Here is a 25,920-nt window from a genome sequence, read left to right on the forward strand (position 1 = left end):
TATGTATACTTTCTCCTGTACCCTATACTAAGCTTTATTAGTGTCAGAATCGCGGTGAAAGAATATTTTTTTCCGATAATGTTTTTTAAAACTTTTCATTATAAATGAACTTTTTATAGTCGTCTTTAATGTACACAGAAAAAAATGATTTCTTGGTGCGAAACAAAAAAAAATTTTACACTATGAAATGAAAACAAAAATTTTCTTCGGACTTGAAAAAATTTCTTAACGCAAAAAGTTTTTTCTTGACTGAAGAAAATTTTTTATTAATTCAAGAAAATTTGTTTATTGACTCAAGAAAATTTTTCTTTTATTGATTCGAGAAAATTTGTTTGTTGACTCAAAAATATTTTCTTTGATTGACTCAAGAAAATTTTTTCTTGACATAAGAAAATTTTCATTTTGAATTTAAAAACTTCTTGAGATGAATATTCTTGCTCTAAGAAAATTTTTTTTGGCCCTAAGAAAATTTTCGATTTCAATTTATATCGCGAAAAATTTGTTCGGTCAAGTAAAAATTTTCTTGAGGCGCGTAAAAACTTTCTACTCCAAGAAATCTTTTTTTTCTGTGTACAATATCAAGTGCAATTTGAATTTGTTTTTTTTTCTCTTTATATTTGCGATCGTCCATACGATTTGCAAGAGGGTTGAAATACGACTTGTATAAAAGGGTGACCTCGTGTAAAACTCATTTTAAGTGATACCTATTTCGTTAGGGCAGTTATTGAATAATTAATGACGTGGGTTAATCGTTTATTTATTTTTATTTTTAACCTTAAAATTCCTATTTAAATTTGTAATCAATTTTGTTTTTCACTGAAAATGCATGAAAATTCTTAATAAAATTTATAAAATTATGAATTTAATATATCAATGATTTTTATTAGATTATAAATACAAGCATAAAATTGAAAATTATTAATAGCAATAGTTTTCTGGATCCATCTTTTCAAATTATCCTCGTAAGCTACGTGATCTACATGTATAGATCACGATCTAAAAGCCATCAAAGGGCCGATCAGTTCTTTTACTTTTATTTTAATTTAATTTTTATTCTGGTTTGACCAATTTGACGTAATTTGTACACACTTTCGCCGCCAATAGTTTCGACTCAAGGACTTTGATGAAGGCAACCATTTTCTGATAAACCTTGCAAACTTTTTTTTTATAATCTTTTAGTTATTTATAAATTTGTCGGTAAAATTGATTTATTATTTCCTGAATAATTTAAATTTTTGATGTAAAGAATGTGAATAAAATTAAAAAAAAAAAGTGTGATTTATATTCAATAGAATAATGTTCTTTTTTTATCTATTTTCTAATAAATTTTTTAATAAGAGCATCCTCTAAATTTTATATTTTCTGAGTGTAGGTATGACCATTTCATATAAATTGTGAAAAATCGGAAATGAATTAGATTATTTTTTTTTTTTTCATTGTCAGCTGCTTAGAATTTTTTAAAATTATTTTGCGTGAATTTATGTAGAGGGAGCTCGTAATTATTTCCGTACTCCATATAAATGTCAAAAAATAACAGACTTAATCTCACTATTTATCAATAATTTACCAAAATTCTTTTTCGACTTGAAATTCACTTTACACGCTGAAAAAAAAATTGCTAACTATCACCATCTTGCGATAGGGAATGATTACCATCGTGTATGTGATAAATTAATTAAATAAGTGTAATTAATATGTAATTATTATCATGCGTTTATGTTAGTTATTATTTTCTCGGATATCAATAACTACTATTGCCGATAGTAATATTTACCATCTAGATCATTATATTTCTTATGTCCGAAAAATTTTTAATTTCACCTTCTAAAATAGTAATGGTTATCATCACGGATAGGAATGGTTACTATCTAGATACGAATACTTACCATCTCCGATAGTAATAGTTAACATAAAAGAATGAGAATCATCAAAATGTAAGGATAGGAATAGTTACTTCGTTAGGATGGCAAGTATTATCACTTTTTTTTCAGCGTGTAAGAGCATTCACTCTGCGTTGACCCCGAAAATTTTTCAGTGCTCACATCTGCACCGTCAAAAAAAATTAATATGAAAAAATAAATTTAGTAAGTATATAAAATTATTGAATAATATGAATTTAATGTCAGTAATTTATAAAATATAGCAGGGAAATTTCTTCTGATATAGAAGCCTTTTTTATTGTCTATATGTAGACTATATAAATCCAAAAAGAGTATAATAGAGTGTAACAAGGCAGTGTATCCAGTTCTCTTGGTCGGGGGCCGTTTCATTACCCGGCCTCTACTCGTATCACGCTGCGTTCGCTAGGCTTCTCGCAATTGCACTCTGGTTATTCCGTTGAAAAATCACATCTCTAGATATAGAAAAGAAATTAACAGAAGTGATAAAAAACTTAATATTGTCAGTGATCGCATGGAACATTTACTCGATGCTCATTTACAGAAAAAAACCGTTTTATGAAGTGGAAAGATTCCAACTCTTTCTCCCGTAGAAAAGAGGATCAAGGTAACGCATCCCCGCGGTGGCCTTTGCCATCTCAATGGAATGAAGTATGATGCTGATGCATGGGATTATACGCACATGTGAGAGAATAAGATAGAGAAATAAAACAAGATGGGGAGCCCCTTTGGTCTCCTCGGCGCCCTGGACCGGCACAACGGCCTCCTTTCCGCTCTTATACCTCTCGAAGTGAAGCCCTCCCGCCTCCATTAGGTTATAAGTCCGGCCGCGACCAGCCCGAAAAAAATAATAACAACAATCATAATAAGAAAGAGACTAGAGGGACTATTCCTGTTACGTTGCATTCCTCTTGTCCAAACTTGCCGGACCACCCTGGATTCGGGACTGTATAGCACCCATGTCGAGATCCTGGGAATATTAAATGTAGATATAGAATTTCGTCCCGGCAAACCACATTTCCGATAAAAAATCTTATTCAATAATATAATCATTGACCTTGAACTTTACAATACCGTGGACTGTATTCTTGGTTGACCCTACAATAATTCCATGAGCGTATCATTTTTTCCTGAGCATTATTTAATGACAGCTGCACACATCTATGATTTCACATTCGCGCGAAAGTTTGGACGTCTTCCAGAATACTTGGCTGTACTCCAATTGCAGAGTAATTAATTACTTATTCAGTCTGTGTAAGGTTGTTGCCTGGCCTATGAATCACAGATGATTGTGCTAGGCTGAATTTACGATTGGGGTCGGTGAAGAAGTAATCAATTTATAAAATACCGGGAGGCTACACCTGGACAGGTTCCGAGATATCCCGTAAACTCCTTGCCCCTCTATCGTTTCTGTTCCTTTTATTGTAAGATACATCTTGTTAAATTGTTACATAAATTATTATTAGGAAATGGTGGAAAATCAAATAGTGCACCTCAATCACTTGATAATTATTAATATTTCATTTTTTTCTTCCAGTTTAATTTTTGTTATTTAAATTTTTTTAAATATCCCGCCTTTTTTTCTTAGATTTCCTTTTTTATTTTTAATCCTACTGTCATACTAGTGCTGCTGCCAGTAAGTGGAGGGAAAATAATAATAATAATAATAATAAAATTAAAAAATAGCAGCTAAATTTTTTATTAATTGTCGGTTTTAAGTTTTTTATTAATTACAATTAAACAAGGAGGATTTAATTTGTGAGCTTCTATATGGTTCTTGATACAAAAAATACAAAGCTACTAAAAAAAAAATTGGCCCAATTTATTATGATTTCCTAAAGTTATCGTAGTTCCGAAGATTCATGCGGACAATTCGCAGCACTGGTTTCTTGGATTAAAATAACTCATTTTAAATCAATGGAATAAAGAATCGACTCAATACCGGGTCGAAATTATTCTTTAGTAAATTATCGTTGGACTAGTATACAACATAACCCATTTTAGTGCAACCAAAAAAGTGTAAAGACGATTTAACATGAGTGAATTAGTTGGAAAAAATGACTCGATAGTACGGCGCAGAGCGCGACGCGCTAGAGGTGCGCAATAATCCAACAACTCGATATTCATTCAGTAAAATAACAACGTATGACTGTGGGTTTTATGTTACTGGGCTACTTACTCATATCTTTATGGCTCGTACATAAAAGTGTATGTGTTGAGGATGGACTGATAATTTCAGTTATTCCAATACTTAACGTGTGCACTAACTGTAACATTATACCTCCACGTTTACCATTGTTATGAGTAGTCAAACACGTGTTTACATACATACTTGAATAAATATAAGCACATGTGTGTGTGGAAAATTTGTGTTAGTATTAAACATGATGGTTCTCAGCGATTGCAGATATCATATTATCGTAACCCCTAATGATTATTAATTTTTAATTATCCTTCAACGCTGCAACGCCATAAAACTGAGGAAAAAGGGATCTGATGAAGAGAGAAACGTGTAATCTTGGGTAATGATGCTCCGTCAGTATAAAAGAGATCACTTGCTGTGTGCAGTGTCTTGAATATATGTATACATATATATGCGAATCAATTTGCATAAAGTTTGCCTCTTTCACGCCTTAACTGTGCGGGTTCACGTCTGTATACTTATTACTTTTATAACCAAAGATGATAAGTTACTAATTAAACTGCAATCTTTCGTTTAATAAACCTAATTGATAATTTGGTATATTTGTTAAAAATAATCTAGTAAAATCCAATTGAGGAATAATTAGCTCTGTGAAAATTACAGGGAAGTGTGAAGTGTACAGGTTTCTCTGAGAATTGACGTCAGTAATGTTTACAGAACAAAACATGTTATTTTTAGATTGTGAGTTCTGTAAACACAAGCCTGTAATTTTTACATTTTGAGGTTGTGATAATTACAAAGTGAAGTTACAGAAGTCACAGAAGTTTCGATGTAAATAATGCAGTGATCGATACAAATACAACATCTGACCAGGGAGTAGTTAATGTAGGGGCAATTTTTTATACACAGAAAGAAAATTATAAGAATGGTTCCTATAATTTATGGGAATACTTCCTATAATATTATGGGAATCATTCCCATAATATATTGGAACGATTCCTATAAATTATAGGAACCATTACTATAAATTATAGGAACCATTCCTATAATATATAGGAACCATTCCTATAATATATAGGAACCATTCCTATAATATATAGGAACCATTCCTATACCATTATGGGAACCATTCCCATAATACATAGGAATACTTCCTATAATTTTCTTTCCGTGTAGAAAAATTTTAATTTTAAATGCTTAGTAACATTTGAGTACATTTCTTTAAACAATTGCGGCAAAGTTATTGCTAAAAATTCAAATGAATTTATTACAACATTGCATAAATCCAAACGAAAAAAATCTTTTTCTAAAATTTCTAAAAATACCTAGTTTTTTTAAAAAATGTTTGAAGAACTTAAAGTAAAAATAAACAGAATTTCAAAAAGAAAAATCCAAAATTTTTGAAATGTTTTTTTTAAAATAAACTTCTAAAATTCTAAAACTAGTCTGTAACGATAACATCATATTTTTGTAGATTTTGCATGAACTATCAGTAAATATTGCCTAAAATAATAATGTATGCTAGTGTTACATTTTTTTATTTGTAAAAATAACATTTATAAATTTGTACAAATCGTTACAGATTTCTTCTGTAATTTTTACAAAACTGTTTTTCCCGCGCATTTTTAAAAAATTAGTTAACTTACAATTTATCTACCGATCTAAATATTTTTAAATTCTTTATACGGAGAAATAGGTTTTTATTTCAATCGTAAAAAAAGTGTTAAAATAATTACAGTTTTATTAATGCCACTGGCGAGTTGAAATCAGTTCACTCTACATAGGCCGCGCTAAAAGGCAACGTTATTAATTTACGTCTCATTAATCACAATTTGAAGCAACATTTAATTGAATTAAATAATATTTTTAAATTAATTGACTGCTTTTAAAAAAAAAAAAAAATAATTAAATTTTCTTTTTTTTAACCGAATTAAAATTAACTTAAGACAGGTCCGCTCTCTTTTCTCTATCACACTCAAGTGGACGAACGGTGCTGCCTTTGTTGCACTTTCGCAGTAAATGAACACTTCGTCCTCGTTGTTCTCGTGAACAAATAAACAGTTTGGAAAAATGAAATCTTACATGGTCAGATTATTAAGTGATGCATCTAGCCTCGCTCTTAATTATTCTTTTAGAATTTTTGTTCTAGAAAACAGCTTGAAAAAAAATAACTATAGACTTTTCTCAACATTCTGCTTGTCATTTTCGCAGCGTAAAATATTTATTTACATAAAAAATAATCCCGGAGATGAAATATATTTAACAGAGATAGTTTTTGATTGGCTATATATATATATACAAATTCTATTAAGAACATATTTATTCACACGAGAAATGAAAATATCTGAGCAGAATGTAACGTGATTTGCATAATAAGTCCGGTCGGCTGGTGAATCTGGAATGATGGATCTGCAACGTCGTCCTCGTTGTTTCACGCCGTAGTCATTTACGTATAGCCGTCGTTTCATGAGTTCGACCGGACACTCTAGTTGAAGGAGAGGGCGTTGCACAAGTATTCGTCGTAGCCTATGTATAACCAAGCAGAATTTACGTTCCGTCCAGCACGCGCTTGGATATATATATATATATACGTGTATCCATACATCTTGCATACCACACAAATGAAAGAGGAGAACAGTCGGTAGTCACCCAGTCACACGCGATCGCTGCACTCTGGACTTCGACTTACCTGTACATAATAAATTATAGCGATTTCTTTCGTGCAACCCTTATTTATGGGGGTGCGTTGTACTGATCAACTGACTGATACGCTTTGACATCAAAGGCTCTGAATTCTTGCTATTATTTTCTTTTGCTACTTTGATTGTTAAACAAACAATCTTCAAGGACGTTATTTCTATTCATTTTTTTCATCTGTAATTTTTTTTGTAGTATATTTTTCATATACGCAGAAAAATAAGATTTTTTGGCGCAAACAATTTTTCCTTGTTTTAACAAAATTTTTACTTGATTCCAAAAAGTATTTTTTAGATCAAGAAAATTTTTTCTTGACTCGAAAAATTTTTTCTTGGCTCGAGAAAATTTTATTTTAATTAAAAAAATAATATCTTGGCTCAAAAAATTTTTTTTTCTTTATGTAGCATTCGTATCACTAAAACTTTTCTTTAGGTGGTATAGATTATATGAGAGAAGTGCGTGCTCATACGTGAGATGGCGCGATAGAATGAACGCAGAGGATTATTTATAGCATTTAAATGAACTCTCACCGTGTAATTGCGGTATGATGTATTGAAATGATTTGTGAGTTCTGCCTCAATGAGATTCAGCTATATTCATTATTTGTATATACAAACTTATACCGGTATTTTGATTGCATTGAGTCAATACTTGAAAAGTAACTAAACAAAGACATAACAAATCATTTAAATTAGTGGGATTATTAAATTAATTGTAATTACTTTAACAACATATAACTACTTATTATGGACTGATAAAAATTTAGATAATTTTTTCATTAATAATTATTAACATAGTGGAAATTTGGTAAGAAAATTAACCACAACTCTGCAAAATAATATGTAATTAAAAAAAAATTGTATTTTAATTAAAAAACTTGATTATTGTTCAATTATATTCCGCTATTTCTTTAATTCGAAAGTCAGGATATTAAATTTACTCACATTCTCGTTGTACTATATATGGTACGTACTCTACATCGATTATTGTTTAGTTTATTAAGCTTGAGAATTGATTAGTAGACATAATTTATTTAAGGCAGCATTCTACTTTAAGCGCTCGAAAAAAAGCTTTTTTTTTAGTCATTTTTAATGAAATTATGAATAAAGATATACATGTAGGGTTTGTTAGGCTTAATAAAAGTTTAAGTTACAAAAACATCATTCGAATACCACGCCTTGATTAGTAGGTGAGTCTGCGCTTGGTGTTAAAATTTCAAAAATGGCCAATCTGAAACAGAATATTTTTTTTGTATTGTTTCATTCAACTATACGTTGATAGACGCTTTCGTGCTTAGATTACTTATTACAGATTAGTACATAGAAACAACTATTCCCGAAAACCATTCGTGATTTGATGCTGACTATTGACTTGCCTCTCATGTATATGCCAAACATTTATCAGTCGTATTGAGAATATATAGTAGAGAGAAAAGCCCCTTCTCATCGCTTCTATGGTGCTCTTCTCTTTATTTTTTTTTCACTTTCTCTCTCGCTCTTTGCCTCTTTTTTCCCTTGTTCAGCACTTCATTTTCTCTGGACTTTATTCATTGGAACAAAAAATCTACTGCTAAAAAGGAAATTTATTCAAACGAATCTATGACTAGTAAAAAAGTTAGAATTTATAAGATGTTTCTATTAGTTATCTTATTTTTGAATAGTATTTTTTTTGAAAACCTAAATTTTTTCGGATAATGTTTTTTTAAATGTTTATGATTCTTTATATTTATTTCTTATAATTCATATCTTATTTTCGAATAATTTTCAGTGCCTTCTGTAGAATTTTTTATAAGTGTAGGTATGAGCTCAAAATTAAAGTAACGGTATCTGCTTGAGTCAGGTAACTTTAAAATTGCACATTTATCTTCTCTTTTTTTTCATCGCAAAGCTGGTTGATCCGCTCAAATAATATTGTGATTTACGAACTGCCAATTCCACACTGAAAAAAAAAAGTATTTTTACTACCGGCACCTGTGACTAAATATAGCTCCGGTAAAAATATAAGGATTCTTATAATAAGAATACTGATATAGCTGCAGCAAAAATACCAAATTTTATTGCAGTACTTATATTTTTGCCGACAATGCTACAGCATGCTACCTTTTAATACTGTAAGCAGTTACTTATTTTTCCGTGCAATTTTATATTTATATTCTGCGTAATTGTTAAATAAATTAATTTTATGCATAATTATTTATAAAATACTTTAATAAATTATATACAAAGTAGTGATCTCGTCGTTTTAAATATCATTAAATTTAATGTTACATTTAAATTTTATTTATCATTATTTTATAAGCTGAATTAGTTTAACATGTAGTAGACTATTAAAAAAAAATTGCTTAACGTAATGTGATTATATATTTTTTATTATATGTGGCCAACTGTACTGTGTTTTTTGAATGATAAATAATTCTAAATTTTTTTTAAATTTCGTATTTTATTTATTAAAAAACATTAATTTATATTCACTATTAATAGGATGGGAAGGGGAGGGGGGTTACTTACTGAGTACCAGAAGGAAATAATCGATTGTTGACCTGAGATCGATAGAATCGATTAATCGTTTGCGAATAATCGATTATTCGAATAATCGATTATTTCAATTTTAAAAAAGCGATTGTTTGTTAAAAACAACTTTAAAGTTGCAAAATCGTAGAGTAAACAATCGATTGTGAAATAATCGATTTTATGTTTTTAAAATATCAGTTTTGGAAATTTCTAAAAATAGATTAAATGATCGATAATGATTTTTTCATATTTTGTTATTACTATTCAAATTTTTATTCTTTAATATTTTTTTTTGTTTCTGCGATTTTAAGACAATCGATTGTTCAATGACTTAAACTTTAAAGTTGCATAATCGAATTGCTAATAAGCGATCATTATAATCGATTGTGGAAAAAAAAATTTTTTGAAGAAAAAAAAAATTTTACCTTCACTTAATTATTTTATGACGCAACTTAAGCTTTCAACTTATTGGGGCAATAAAAATACTGTATTTTAGTGCACGGTAGTGCCAGTATATTATACAATATATTTTACAGGGTATTGTATATTTTTTGTAGTTTGACATTTCTCTGATCTTGTCAAAATTGAGGAGTTATATGAGACAGGGAATAAAACAAAAAATCATAAATCTTGACGAAACAGCCGTTACGTGACCCTGCTATGGGTCCTGGCCATTAGAATCCAACGACCGGAAGACATTTCGCTGAATGTCGGCCTAATCTCTCATCGTGTTTTATTAAAGAGGAAAATAATAGCTTCATACGCAAGAGCATTTAGTTACGACATTATTTCAATGGAAAATGTACTTAATAGCTCGTCCAAATGTCACTTGAATGTCTTCTCTTAGGAAAAATTGCTCTCATTTTTAATTCAATTCCACAAAATGTTGCCAAAAATTTGTATAATTAATATTCCGATTCGTTTCAACATTCATAAACTTTAAAATTTTTTAGGTAAAAGCTATGATCTAATACATCGACTTGATATATTAAAGTCATATATTTTAACATATGATCAATAATCGATTGGTCGTAAATCTGAACAATCAAAACTTAGATATTTTTATAAAAATTTTTGTCTAAAAAAAAAATTTGACTGCACTCATTAGTCAGGGCTTAGTCCCAACATAAAAAAGAAAAAAAATTTGTACCGGTGTGATATTCCAACGGGCCTCAAGAGTGGTCCTGTAAAGCGAGCGCCATCACGAAGATAAATGTTGAACTTCTGAGAGTCTGTAGTTGCGAAACTGTGCTGGTAAGGTTGTTCGCCTTTATTCGTGTTTATGCGTGACCCGTTGCCACAAGGGACCATACGAGGGGACTCTAGAACGTTTTATTATCGTTGGAGCGCTTATAAACTACGGGGAATCGCTTCATTTTACCCTTTTACGTGGCTGTCATTTGCGACGCTTGAGATTTTACTGCTCCATCTCACGTAACCGGTAAAATCACGCCGACGATTATTACAAACCTCATACGGAGAGTAGTTTATAACACCAAATAAATTTTAGTTCTTTGTGTAATTACATTTACACTAATTTAAAATTGTGCGATTACATTTTATTAACTCATAGATTAAAAAACTATAGTAAGAGTAGACTAGCAATTTTCGTTAGGACCTCGCAGATATTTGGAAAAAAATCGAGAGAAGATTAAAAGGCTGATAATTGATAGTAGGGATACGTCTGTGTGAATGTTACGTGTATTTGTGCAAGAATGAAGGGTCTTCAAGGAACATAGTGTAAAATCTTAATATCTAATTTTTAGTATTTTATTGATCATATTTATATAGAATATAAGTATAATTATTTCAATGATTGAATATCGTTAACGAGAGTTTTTCGTACATTTACGATTATTCAATTCATTACCAATAAGTAAATAATGTATTCGTTACAGAATTAGGGTTGGGAGAGGTAGAATAAAGTGAGGTAGAGGGCAAAATGAGGTACGCCCAAAATTTTATAAGAAAATTTTGTTTTTTAAGAATCCCAAAATCACTTTTGTGAATGCAAGTGAGCATTATTTTGAATTATTTTTTTAACTATTTTCTAAAAAACATTGTTTTTGCAAAAAAATGGTATGAAATCAATTTGATTTTTTTTATTATCAATTTACAATATAAGAACTCAGTGTCGAATTACTTTAGATGTACTTCAATAATCAACTTAAAAATATTTACAATTTTCATACTTTTGGAATTTAATTTTTTTAATCTGTTACTTTTGTCAAAATATTAATGCTTTTTTAAAAATACATGTTTTGGAATTAAAATTGACTTGAATCTTTTACTTTTAAGTGAATAATAAGTAGTGATTAGCAAATAGAAAATTACCAATTTAAAGTTGGTAGTTCAGCTTTTTCGAAAATCGAGTGCTAGTCGAACAATCAATTTTCTTTCCTGATAAAAACTATTAAAAAATTTTTTTCTTCCTTCGCACCCAATAATTATGTGAAATGTAATTTTTCTTTATGTTAATTACTTATTAGAAAATTTAATTCAATCAATTTTATTTAATTTTCAGAAATTTTTTTTCTCTTCGTTCAGGGGATGTTCCATTTTGCCCTCAAAAAGTAAAATTTTTTTTTTAACCGCAGCTGAAATTTTTTCTTATTCACTTCGAATATCATTATAAAAACAATTTAACGTATTTTAGTACCCGAAAACTTAGTATTTCCTTAAGTACCCCCCCCCACTCTATTTAAATTATTCAAACTATTACAATTAATTAATTATTTATATTATTGCTTTCATCGAAAGTACTGTCAAAATTGTTACTAACCATTTTTTCACTGTAAATTTCTAAAAAACTTTTTTTCAAAGTGTTAATAACTATTTTATTAGATCTTCAGATTTACTAAATAATGCAAAAATCGTAAGAGCATAAGAGATAAAAATAACCGCCGAATCACGAGTGCAAGTGAGAAGCTCGATTCGTCCTCGCTACTTTTTAATTTGTTTCTTCAAATATATCTATAACTTAGTACTAGTTTGTCAATTAATTAATATTTTTATGAAAATTAATTTTCGAGTTCATAGTTTACTGTACACTAGCTATAAATCAGTTAAATTTAGAAATGACATGAAAAAGAGTCAAATGGAAGAAAATTGTAATTTTTGATACAATTATAAGCACACGTTAACAAAGACAGCATAATATTTCGGAAAAATCATAGTAATGGACGAATACTTTCACTGCATCAGCCACGGTTGCCTTTTATGAAAGTTACCATTGAAAAACATGTAGCGTGAACTAAATTGAAGGGGCAGGTCTCCAGATGCTAAGGAACCACCCCTGCGGCCATGCTCGACAAGTAGTATGGCTGCCGTATTTTTTTTCAATGACAATCCTCGAACGGTGAATTTAAGAAAGACACTCTTTTGAATTAAAAAGGAAGGAATGAGCATCAGGAGAACCGTTTAAATTCCAAGAGAAGATAGTTGCGAACATCCGTGCGAGTAAGAGACATCCCGTGTGTGCCTCGTTAGCGTCTTTCTCGTCCCATAACCGTCGTGCTGAATTCGTGCGGGTTTATCTCCGTTCTTCGTTTTAAGTGCCGTGATCGGCTATCATGTCGTGGAGTCCTTCTGAGGAGTTCGACGAACGATATATGGAGCTCAATACACCGCTCTTCTGTAACGGAAGTGGACTTTAACTGACAAAGGAATTGTTTAACTGTAAACCTCATTCAATTCAAACATCAGCCGTAGATGTGTTTTAATTCAATGTTTTATCTTAATTACACACTTTGCAATTTTCGGTCAGTCAATCTAGGAGCCTTTGGCCGAGAGTGATTTGTTGATACTTTTATATTCATCTGACCAATGTATAGAAGCATCTAACAAGCCTACTAACTGGAATGATTTCGGATGCATAAGACAAAAAAAATATTTGCTATTCATCATTCGACGATTGAAATAGACAAAGTGCGCAAGTTATAACAGTGATAAAGTTTATGAAACAAGTATCTGTGTATTGATAAAAATACTGTCGTTGGAAAATTATAAAAGTTAAGCATCGATGTTCAAAGCGTTATCAATGTTGTAGTTGAGATGATCGCTCGCCTGGGAGGTCCGTTATCTGGCCCGACGGCCCACCCCACGGTAGGCTTTGCGAACACGCTAACTAACTAACCCAGCATTTACATTGCTAATTGCACCACGGGCATGCGAGTGTAATGGTACCTAACGTGGACAATACTTCAAGGGAATTAAACCCTCCCCCACTTGGCTCGTTTGTTGCGTTCTCCCGTTCTGAATGTCGGTCGTCCAGGAAGCAGTGGCACAGCAACCAGCCAACACAGTATATTTCCAAATCTAAAAGAACCGCCACCGAATGGCCGACCGATGGGGTAGCAGACTCGACTGTTAATAAATATTCCTGTAACCCATGACACTGCTTTCAGGTTCCACGTTATGTTTGTTCATGTCCCTTCAGCTTTAATGAGTAAATACATAAATACTAAATGCATTGTAATTACACTGCAATTATACCAGTGCCCGTATACACTTTGCTGTTTTCAATATTTCATATTATCATATAAATGAAAAGAATTTATTTATTTTTCATGGATTTAATTAGCTTTTCTATATATTCATTTTAATTATTTAAATAAGATTCAAACTACGTATTATGTAGGATGCACTCGGAGAATTTCACGGTATTTTTTGCATCAAATATTTATATAAAAATTACTATATTTATTTATTTTTTTTTTAATAATTTAACAACCATGACATCTATGTCCCCTAAAGACCGCAAATACAAAAATATACAAATAGTGCATACGTCATTTTATATTGATTTTATACAAATTAAAATTTGAAAAATTTTCGTTAATAATAATAACGACAGAGTAACAGGCAGGTCTAAGTTCTTGATGTGTATTTAGTGCAACAACATCTGAAGGTAGTTGATTCCAAATTCTGATAATAAAATGACGGTTAATAAAAATGATTTTTCGTTAGTTGCAATTCTACATGTAGGTTGAAAAAACACATTATGTCTTATAGCCCGATATCGAACATATAGTAGTATTCAAAAATTCTCTCGAAGTAAGCTGTCATGATTTAAGTGAAGCATTTTGTATATAATACAGGGTGCAATTACAGTAGCATGAGGACAGTACGGAATTGTGGTAAAATTTACCGAGAACATAGAAATTTTTCGAGTACATCGAACAGAATTTGGAATGCGCATTGTAATTTTAAAAAAGCAACAGACTAAATTGTGTTTTAGAATGTTTTATAAGTTGTGTATCATTCGTAATTCCAGTAATTATTACCAAAACGGCCACCATAATTTTCTCTGTGTATAGCTATAGTAATTTTTGAGACCATAGCATTTCAAGCAAAAACAATGCTTCCATGTAAAAAAAAAAAAAAAAAAAGCTGACACAAAATAATTGTCTCGAAAATGAGCTAGTATAAGTTTATACTTTCATATTATGATCGATAAAAAGTACCAGGGATACATACATATATATATATATATATATATATATATATATATATATATATTGTGACAGATATATTTAGGGTTGACATAATTCCGGTTCGTTATTTGTGAACAGGAGTATATTAATGTACAACATTAATACACGCCCAAATATATTGTCCTAATGTAAGTCTCGTAAAATATATCACGAGCTTACAGTATTGCTGGCTATTATTTACAAAAATGAATCGTTTTAAATATGGTATACTGCGCATGATGTCTCAAGAAAAATATTAAGAGACAAAGAAAAACTTATCATTCATGTAGTAGAGCAATTCAGTAAATAAAAGTTGCTTTACTTTGCATTACATAAAAGTGAAGAAATGTTTAGTTCCCCGTCGTAAGACATAGTAGAGTATATATAATAGTGAAGGAGTATATAAAAGAACCGCGCCCACCGCAAGCTCGACCATTTTAACTTTCTATCATTTTCTACCAACATCTCTCCCTATTTCTAGGAAGGGTTTATAAAAGTTGGGAAAATACTCGTGATACTTACACGTCATCGTAAAACATCGTCCCCACGTAGTTTCTCCCTTACGAAACCCTTTCCGATATTTGCTATTTCTACAGTTCGGATGAAAAGACCCTTTATTGCATCTCTAAGAATGTTGGGATCCTTAGAATGTCTTTGTAATTATTTCTTCTTTAATGTAATCAAAATTGTTTTCTAGAACGTCGAATAAATTTAGTATTTCTTTTTCTTGAAATAGTTTCGCAGTAGAAAAACTGTTTTTCATAATCCCCTGCACCTAGAAAATTTTATAATAAAAATTACCAAAAAATTTTGGTTCAGTTTCGACTTGATTTAGACTTTTTAGTCTTAAATCGTGACTAAGTAAGCCAGTTAAGCCTAAACCAAGGTGGAAATTCAATTTATTTCATATCTCCGTAAAAAAAAGTCGAGTTTGTCTTCTAAAAAATGGCTCCAAATTTCGACCCGGTAAATCAAGTCTAAATCAAGTTTTATTTTTGATCCAGGTACAGATTTGAACCATATCTGTATAATTTAGATAATACACGGTACAAATTTCGCGGGGTAAATATTTATTGCAGAAGGTCATGTATTAGAAATTTTTACCGTAAGATGTTTCATTTTATTTATGGAAAAAGGAATTTTCGCATCAAATTAAGAATTATACTTTTTCATACTAGGTATGGCCAGATGCCTTTATTTTTCACAACAATGGTTTTTCAGTCAAATTTTTATCATTTTTGTAATGAGTTATGAAAAAATGATTCCGTTTAAGCCGAGTAACTCCAACAAGATAACTTTTCCATCGAAATCGATTAGTTTAAGAGCAAAGGATAATTATTCGAACTATTCGAATAGTTCGAATATTCAATTCAAATGTCACTATTTGATTTGATTCGATTTGAATACTATTCGTACACCCTTAATTAGTATCTAAGACAGTGACTTATGTAAGCTGCATTGTATTTTTTAATATGTATTACGGCAGCGACATTTGTTTGCTACATTGCGATAGTGATAATTCATATTAAAACACAGTATAAACAATAATTTTTCTCTTTGTGCAGTAAAATAAATATATGAAAAGCGACATGTGCACGCTTGCGCGCGTAGCGTAACTTCGTTCTTTATTCTCAAATAATACAATAAATTTCGTTCAAATAAATTTTAAAGGAAGAAAATTAACGGATATTTTTTTAAAATTTCCATAAGAAATATTTTCTTATAATTGAATAAATATCAAAATATTGATGAAAATAAAACTGGATATTATTGAAAGCTTTGGCATTGAAAAATAACATTGTGACCTGCATATTAGTTTATTCCATAATTATTTTTGGACACAGTAATCTAGAGTGACATAAGAATCCATTTAAAGTTGCGTTTCCGCAAGTGTTGCGTCAACTTGCGTAAATACAGTTGGTGGAGAAACGTGACTGCATAGCAAACAGTATTTGAGAACTGGTTACTCGCAAGGTTTCAAAGTCACACGTGCACCGAAACGTCAATATGTTTCTGATAAACAGATGAAATCATAAATGGGCGAAGGCCAACTGAAAATGTACACAATTGCTAAGAGATTTATAGTCGATGATAATTTTCTCAATAATTTCTATGAGTTTTATATAGATCCCTTCAAAATACGGTCTTTGTAATAATTCAAATATTTTTTTTATCGTTTCCTGATTACGATTCTAAATATATTTTCTTCCGCATCCTAATGATAAAAAGATAATTCGAATATTTCAGTCTTTATACAATTAGTGGGGACTGTAATGTCTTAAATAAGTACACAAGAAGGTCGACTTAAGTGATAGAGAATAATTTATAAAGCTATAGTACTATACAAATTTTGATAATCAGCGTCTATTTTTGTACACTGACAAATTTACAGTGAATGTGGAGTAGACGATTTTTTTATTTAATCCTCTTGGAGTGAATTTTACTCCGAAGAGAAATTTTGGGAAATATTATTTAGTGAGGCAAGAAAGCCCCTCTCTAAAAATGTGATCAAAAAACTTTTTTCTGTTTTTCTTCTAATTACCATAAATTCGATACATTTGCCCATTTTCGGCTCTAGGCATACCTGAGGCAAAATGGACCGGCCGAAAATTCTGAAAAAAAGATTTTTTCACATTTTTATCGTCAAGTTATGAAAAATTTAGTATACTTAATTATTTTTCGGCTGATTCTCTATGCCTGGGGCAAATTTGGCCACCAACAATATGTAAAAATAATAATTTTTTTTAACTGATAAATTTTTCAATTTGATTAATTTTTACAGTATTCACAAATATAATCATCAGAATAATATTCATCTACACTTTCACAGGAATCATGAGATCATTTCTTACAATTTTCACATTGAATCCACGATTCCTTAGCTTCCGAATAAAGTCCATTGCGATGAAAATAATTACAATCACCAGTTTTAACTTTTGAACAATTTTTTTTATTCAATTTTTCTTGTGTTTTAGACTTTATTTATTTTTGCTAAATTCAGATTTTTCTCCTTTATTTTGGCGGCAATTTAAAATTCAAATTCAATTGTATTCCAATAGTTGTGAAAAAATCATTATAATCAATTTTTTTTCAGTAAGAGTGGGGGAACGATCGATTGCATCTTAAAAAATGTTTTTTGAGTAATATAAAAGTAAATATAGTTGTCAAGAGAAAGAAATACATTCTTAATGTTGAAAACAATTTTACAAAACCGAAAGAAAAATTTTTTTTTGAATCGTTTTTTGGTGGAGGGTCATTTTGTCCTATTTTTTACAGTCGAAAAAGTATTAAATAAATATAAAAATATTCCAAAACTATGATAATAATAATAACAATTATTATGGTTGTGTAAAAGTTTTAAGGTTCTACAAAAACAAAGCTCGACAATAAATTAAGGGCAATAAAAAAATCTTGGTAATTTCAGCATAAAAATTTCAGGATTAAATTTTTTAGTCACGTTGAAACAGGCTAGATTTTTTCACTGTTCTTTCTTGATGGCTACAAAAAAAGAAAGTTTGAAAAGTTTTAACACCAACAAAGAATTGTTCCCCCGTCGTAGAAACAGGAAAGATAACGCATCGTCCTTATGAAAGTTCGGTAGTTTCTCACAAAATTCTTTTTACTATCAGCTTTATTTTACCAGCTCTCTCTGATATAAAGTTTCCTTCGTATAACTTACTTGTTACATTATTTACCTAACATAAGTCTCAAAATTTTTCTTGTCTCTTATTGATTTTCACATTTATTTGACTTAAACGTAATTATTTGTATCAATTCATAATTTTAAAATGAAAGATTAATGCTGATGATTTTTCGATAGATTTGTTTGGAAAAATTCTAGTTAGTACTTGGAAATAAAAAAAAATTATCCATAGATAAATTTACTCCAAAAGCATTGTGTTCGATCCACTGTACAAAAAAGACATTAGCAAGACAGTACACTAAGAGAAAAAAAAATTAAACTCAAGTAATTACTCTTCGTGTTTTCATAAATACTAAAATAAGTAATTTTTTTCGAAAATTAAATTCATAGTTGGTACATATTTTAAGAGAACTATTGCAAACCTTTAGTAATAAATTTCTAGGAGCATCAATTACTTAGGCAAGCAAATATTTCGATAATTTAGTTGATACGTTCTCAAATTTATTAAAATTAAAAACTTCAATAAAGCAATTATTTGGCTAAATAAAAAAAAGGAATTGAAAAAAGATATAATTAAAAATTAGAAAAAAATTACTGTACTAAGAAAAAAATTTGTTTTTATAACAAAATGAAATTTCTCATAGGTATTGATATAAATATACAATATAAAAATTTTTTTGAGAAGTATTTCTATAAACTATTAAATATTTTAATTTTATTATTTAGATGTGTAAATTAATATTTAAGATGACAAACATTGATGGAGAACTTAAGAGTTTATTAAAAACATTATTTTCAATAAGTTACTGTGGCTGCCCGTGCTTAATTTCTTCAGCTGAGAAGCTGTTTTTCAGTCAAACTGTTTTTTTTCTGTTTGCACAAAAACGTATTTCTTGACTCAAGAAATTTTTTCTTGCCCCATAAAAAATTCCTCTTCCGATTCGTAATGTAAAAAATTTCTTAGAGCAAGTAAAAATTTTTTTTCTGTGTATGTCATAAGTTTCGCGTGATCGATCTAAGTTCGAATCTTAGAACAGGTAAAGTGTCTAATAATATTTTTTTGACTAAAGAAGATTTTTTTCTTAGTATTGAGGTAGTAAATACAAGACTTGAATCAAGCATTATTTCTTTGAAATATACATTTTTTTCTCTCAGTGTAAGCGTATAATTTACTGGTCCAAGTTGAGATATTGTGCAATGGCATTATTGTAATTAAAGCGTGACCACAATTTGGTGTAAGTCTGTACAATGTCTTGGCATTCCTTTATCGCCAAGAGACAGCTTCTAGCCCTTATAAATGTTAAAATTTATGAGCTAATGTTGGGATGTTCGTCACTAAATAGGCGCCAGACTATTTTGCCTTCTATGATCGCTCAGAGCACCCCCTTTCCCCTTTAAAGGACACAATGGAACCCTTGGAATATATATCCGTTTGGATTATATTGGACTACCAATAGGGTAAATACAAATACACATGAAAACGCCTCCACCAGCCGTGAGAGCAAGTGAGAGAGAAAGTAGTGGGAGGAAGAGAACGGCTAGTGAAGGCACGTGCGGCGAGGCATTGCGATCCGTCAGTGCGGCTAAACCAAAGGCATAAATTTGATAGGTTTCACCCCCTCTCCTTCGAGCTTTATGGCGCCACCGAATTTCCCATTAAATAAACAAGCTCCAAGTTCATTACGAGCTTACTCTCTCTCTCCCTTTCGGTCTCTCCGATCGACTGCGACCACGTGCCTTTGGCTCTGTATGCACATCGATGTAGCACATATCTATTGCTTAGACCGCGAGTTGTGGTCTGGCCTGTGTAAATTTAGTGTTAGACAAAGATAACTGCAATCAGATAAACAAATATAACAACTTTACGATTTTCTTGGAAATTTAGTTTTCATTGCTTTTATATTATTGGTTTGTAACTAATAGAGTAAAAGACCTTATTCACTTTTATATAACTCAAAAAAAAATTTTTAAGGTGTAATAAATCGTTTCCCTACTCTGACTAAAAAAAATTGATTGTAATGTTTTTTTCACAACTATTGCAATTCAATTGAATTTGAATTTTAAATTGCCGCCAAAATAAAGGGGAAAAATACGGGATTGAGAAAAAATAAATGAAGTCTAAAATAAAAGAAAAATTGAAGAAAAAAAAATTGTTCAAAAGTTAAAACTGGTGATTGTAATTATCTTTATTGCAATGGAATTTATTCGGGAGCTAAGGAATCGTGGATTCAATGTGAAAATTGTAAGAAAGGATCTCATGATTCCTGTGAAAGTGTAGATGAATATTATTCCGATGAGTATATTTGTGAATACTGTAAAAATTAATCGACTTGAAAAATCAATTAATTAAAACAAAATTGCTATTTTCAAATATTTTTAGTGGCCAAATTCGCCCCAGGCATAGAGAATCAGCCGAAAAATGAATAAGTATATTAAATTTTTTATAATTTGACGATAAAAATATGAAAAAACCTTTTTTTTTCAGAATTTTCGGTTGGTCCATTTAGCCCCAGATATCATGCGTAAGGCTTAAAAAGCGGAAATATATCGAATTTATATGGTAATTTATTATGGTAACTAGAAAAAAAACAGAAAAAAACTTTTTGATCATTTTTTTGACGAAGGCCTTCTTGCCCCACCCTCCTCTATTGACAACATATTATTCATAAAATTAAAATTTCATTTTTGTATTTAAAACTTCAAAAAATAAAAATGATTGTTCATTTCATTGGCCAATTTATATTGAGTGGTTTAGTCTCACCCCCATAAAAAGAGAGTGAATAATATGGGTCTTTTACTCCACTTGTGTTTTTTGTTTTTTCTTGACATTATATTTCTATGAACGTTATAAAATATATTATTTTGATGCTTATATAACTGCAATATTTAATACAAGTATAGATATTTAGTATAACACGAAACATTGTAACTTCTGGTTTCTGATAATTAGCGCATCCATCAGCTAAAGCAAGCCTCCAGCTAATACCGATCGTAAGTTATCGTTATCCCGTTCTCTCCGTTTTCTCCCTGTAATGCTTCATCGAGTTCCCTTGACCCCGCGTCGCTTCCATTATATATATTCGAATATATATGTGCCATATACTGTGCGTATACGTAGATTCACCAACGGCCCGAGTTACAGCTAACCCCTTCCCAGCTTACCTTATAACCACCCTATATTGGCATGCAACGCATGAGTTGTCGATACCGGCAATAATCTAATAACCAGTCACCGCCAATGCGTTGTCATGAGCCATCGATCTACAGGATTCTCGACGTTAGTCAGAAACCAATAACACAAGCTTTTAATTATTTTAACCTTTAGTTCTTTTTTTTCATTACTATTCGATTTTCTGTTGATAGAAAATGATATCGTTTCCTTAGATTTTCATTTTTCAATGCATCATTCATTTTAATTATTAGATCACTTGATATTTAAGCCGTGCAAATTACCTGGCAAAAAAATGCACAAAATGTGGATTTCGAAAGAAAAATTTTTAAATTTTCGGGGACTCAAAAATCTTTTTCAGCTGCAGTTAAAAAAAAAATGGTCATTTTTTTAGGGCAAAATGGGTTACTCCCTAAAAAAGGTGAAAAAACATTTTCTGGAAATTCTTAAAAGATTCAAGTCAATTTTCATCCCGAAGAAGACATTTTTTAAAAAACAGTTATTAAAAGTAAACTGATAAGAAAAAAATTCAAATTGATTTCAAACCATTTTTTTGCAAAAACAAAATTTGTCGAAGACAGTAAAAAAAAAAAATCAAAATATTGCTCAATTATATTTACAAAAGTAATTTTGAATTTGAAAGCACATTTTTTCTGCAAAATTTTGGGGTTCTCCTATTTTGCCCCTCTCCCCCTGGTTCGCCGAGAAACGATTATCGAATACTCGAACATAAAAATAAAATGCCGATAAAAATTGAAAAAGCAAATAACGAATCGATGTTAAGCATAATTCAACTATCATTAACGAACTATTTAGAGGGTTGATTTCGACGGGAGTATTTGCATGGTGGAGCTTGACCTGGGTGCTGATATAGAACTACTAAACAGGTCGTATATCAGGTCGGTTAGTTATAGCGCCCGTTTACACACTAGCACTCTCACATGTACAACACCCGCGAGTACATGCATGTACTCATAATATCGCTCACAAACATATAAACATAGATATATACTTATCATGGCGCGTAATACCATGGCAATTCCCAGTGGTGTTCTGGATCATTTGGCGGCCCGCGGCTGTGAGATGCGCGCATGTAATAGCAAGGATGGGCTATCGCGTTTCACAATGTGGTGTTCGACCAGCGGTTCAATATATTAGAACGACCTTTAGCTATCTCGTAAACCCTCTATGTACTCTCAAGGAAAACAAGACTGAATAACCTTTTCTGCAACAACTACTGTGCGATGCAATTGCGGATATCATCGTGGGACGTATGCCGTTTTTACTAGTTGGGCGCGTGATCGTTGTGGTCGTTAAGTCGCCGAGGATTGATTTATCTTGGGAATTCAACCATCCGTTCATCCCCTTCCTCTGCACCTTTTTTTGCACCGCCGAGTCCTTTTTCCTTCTAAACGACCAGACTATAAAGCTTCGTTATGTAATTCACTTCTTGCCACAAAATGATCAGTTTTACGTCTTTTCATTCTCTTTCCACTGCATTAGCGAAAGAAATAGCAAACGCAAAAAAGTGTAATTTATTTGATATACTTTATTAAAGCCATTGTTTTTATTTCTTTGCTTTAGGTAAGGACGATATCGCTAAGCCGCATTGGACATGGTTGCAAGGTGAGTTTTGCTTTTTACTAATAATTTTTGCGTTACTGCTATATTTTAGTTGCGCTTATATTTGCATAATATTTATACTCTACTTATATTTTCTAAACTTTTTACGCTTGTATTTTATAAATGTGTAACATTTTTTTTTTATGTTTATTCGTTATCGTATCTACTTTTTTGTATTAATCGGAATATATTATTTACTTATGATGATATATCACCCAGATATATGTATATTCTTAATTTTGAAAGTTTTACTATGTTTTTTTTTTTTTTTTGTTTTTTGTTTTAAATGAAATAAAAGTACACGGAAAAAACAATTTTGTAAAAATTACGGATAGAAATCATTTGTGTATATTTAGGGGAGGGAGGGAGGGGGCAATAAAGAAGACATAATTCAAAATAATGCTCAATTATATTCAAAAAAGTGATTTTGGAATTTTTGAAAAACATTTTTAAAAAATATTTTTTTTTTATAAAACTTTGAAAGAACCCCATTTAGTCCCTTTCTCTCTGACCCCTATATCAATGTTATTTTTACAAATATAAAAATGTAACTTGCATATAAAATTATGGAAAAATTACATATTTTTTTTTAAGATTATACATTATTACGTTATGTAATATTTACTGATAGTTCATGTAAAATCTACATAAGTATATAATGTTACCATTACAGAGTAGTTTTATAATTTAGAAGTTTGTAAAAAAAAAAAAAGTTTCTACTATTTCGGATTCTTTTCTAGAAAATCTGTTGATTTAAATTTTTAGTTCTTTAAAAAATTTTCTTAAAAAACTAAATATTTTTTGAAATTTTAAAAAAAGATTTTTATCTTTTGGTTTTTATTTTATTATTTTTATTTTTTGGTTTTATAAAATGTTATAGTAAATTCATTTGAATTTTCAACAATTACTCTACAACAATTATTTAAGAAAATCTATTTAAAAGTTACTAAGCATTTCAAAATTGAAATTTTTCTATAAAAAATTGGCTCTGCATTAGTTATTCCTTGGTCAGATGTTATATTCACATAAGTCACTCTGCATTATTAACATCAATACTTCTGTGACTTCCGCAACTTCACTTTGTAATTATCACAGCCTCAACCTGTAAACATTATAGATTTGGGTTTCCAAAACTCAGAATCTATAAATTCTATATTTTGTTCTGTAAATATAGCATAAGTCAATTTACAGAGAAACTTGTGTAAATTTCATAGACTTTGCTGTAATTGTTACAGAAGTGTTTTTTCCATGTATATGATAAATAGACAATCAAAAAGTATCACCCTATATTATATAAATTTTTTTTTTACTTTTTTTTTTGGCAAGAAAGTGGCTTTATAAAGTGTACAGTGAGGTCCATGAAGCTAATTTTTTTTCTTTCGGACATTTTGGAGGGCGCCAGCCGATATCGTGCATCGAAACACATAGATATATGTATATATATATATATATATATATGACGATGCCTTCGGGGGTGATCAATAAATATTGGACGACGAGGGGAGAAAGAGGCGACGAGTCGAGGCTAGGGAATTGGAGTAGCTGGAGCAAACTCTCTCGTTTTCCATCCCCTTATGGCAAGCGATAGAGCAAGTGAGAGGACAGTCGTGCTGCGGTTGCCGCCCCCTTTCCTGCAGGGTGAGAGTGCGCGACGTATGGCCGATATAACCACGCGTCGCGATATCGACAATCGAGAAACGTTTGGCGTAATTTCGCCTCGCAACCTCTGATCGATACTCTCTCTCTCTCTCTTTCGCTCTTTCTCCCTTCATATACTTTCTCTTCTGTTTTTTTTTTGCTAGTTTTATTTTTTGTTTTTCTGAATCATTTTTAAAAATTTTACATACTGCCAATCTGAAAATTAAAAAAAAATTATTGCATCAACAAAAGTACTTTATGTTACATACATTTGTTCCAAGTTCGAAAAATTATAAGCAAAAATGGCCATTCCATGTTTCTGTTCAAAATTAAGAAAAAAAATTATTGTTTTCAATTTCCAAATTTTTATTAATTGTTATCAATATTTTTTTTTCAATGCCATTTAAAACGTTGCTTGAATATGTGCATAAAAAGTTGTATTTTTTTGGCGGTAAAAATTAAAAAAATTAGGAAACTTTTAATTTTCTATAAAAGACATCATTTTTGCCCATCTTAAAAAAAGACTAAATCGTTACGACACAATGCTGAAAATTGAATTAAATTCTGTAAATTCAAAAAATTCTGCTATTCCAGAACTTTAATTACAATTTTAGAAATATAACGTTTTGACAAAAAGGAGCAGTGAAACTTTTTTTTGCAAATTTTCTTTATTAAAAATTAGCATTTATCGAATTTTTTGTGGAAGTATCTGCTATTTGTGTAAAAAACATTTTTTTTTACTTGTATAGATTCAGTTCAAAAAGTGGCATGTGAAGTAATGATTTTAAAATGAACAAACAATTTGCAAAATAAATGGTTGCATTATTTTATTAAGTGTTACTTTTATTGACGTTACTATAAAATTACTACTAAATCAGTGTAAAATTGCCCGTAACTGAGGCGGCGAATCGAAATAAAACTTACGATCAATTGGTCATTTCATACCAATGTTTTCTATACCAGAAACGAGTTTCTTAATTATTATTATTATTATTATTATTATTATTATTATTATTATTATTATTATTATTATTATTATTATTTCTATCAATTTTTGAAAATATTATCAAGAAAATTTTTCTTCAACGTAAATATTAAATTAATAATGTAATAACTATTAACTGA

At 30.4% G+C, this 25,920-nt stretch overlaps 1 protein-coding gene across 5 annotated transcripts in view; it reads left to right on the forward strand.

The window, feature by feature from the left end:
* Positions 1-25,920, forward strand: part of LOC103579963 (homeotic protein ultrabithorax) — a 265,005-nt gene that overhangs the window by 118,344 nt on the left and 120,741 nt on the right. For 4 of the 5 annotated variants that reach the window (XR_008403381.1, XM_014440499.1, XM_008561535.3 and 1 more), the window contains one exon: positions 23,119-23,160. The exons of the other annotated variant lie outside the window; for it this stretch is intronic. Coding sequence is in view for 3 of the 4 variants with exons in the window: in XM_014440499.1 (XP_014295985.1) it covers positions 23,119-23,160 (42 nt within the window). In the remaining variant the exon portion in view is untranslated. The remainder of the gene's footprint in view (positions 1-23,118; positions 23,161-25,920) is intronic. 5 annotated transcript variants of the gene reach the window in all.

The sequence above is a fragment of the Microplitis demolitor genome, chromosome 3, assembly GCF_026212275.2.
Source record: "Microplitis demolitor isolate Queensland-Clemson2020A chromosome 3, iyMicDemo2.1a, whole genome shotgun sequence".
In the NCBI taxonomy this organism is placed as follows: Eukaryota; Metazoa; Arthropoda; class Insecta; order Hymenoptera; family Braconidae; genus Microplitis; species Microplitis demolitor.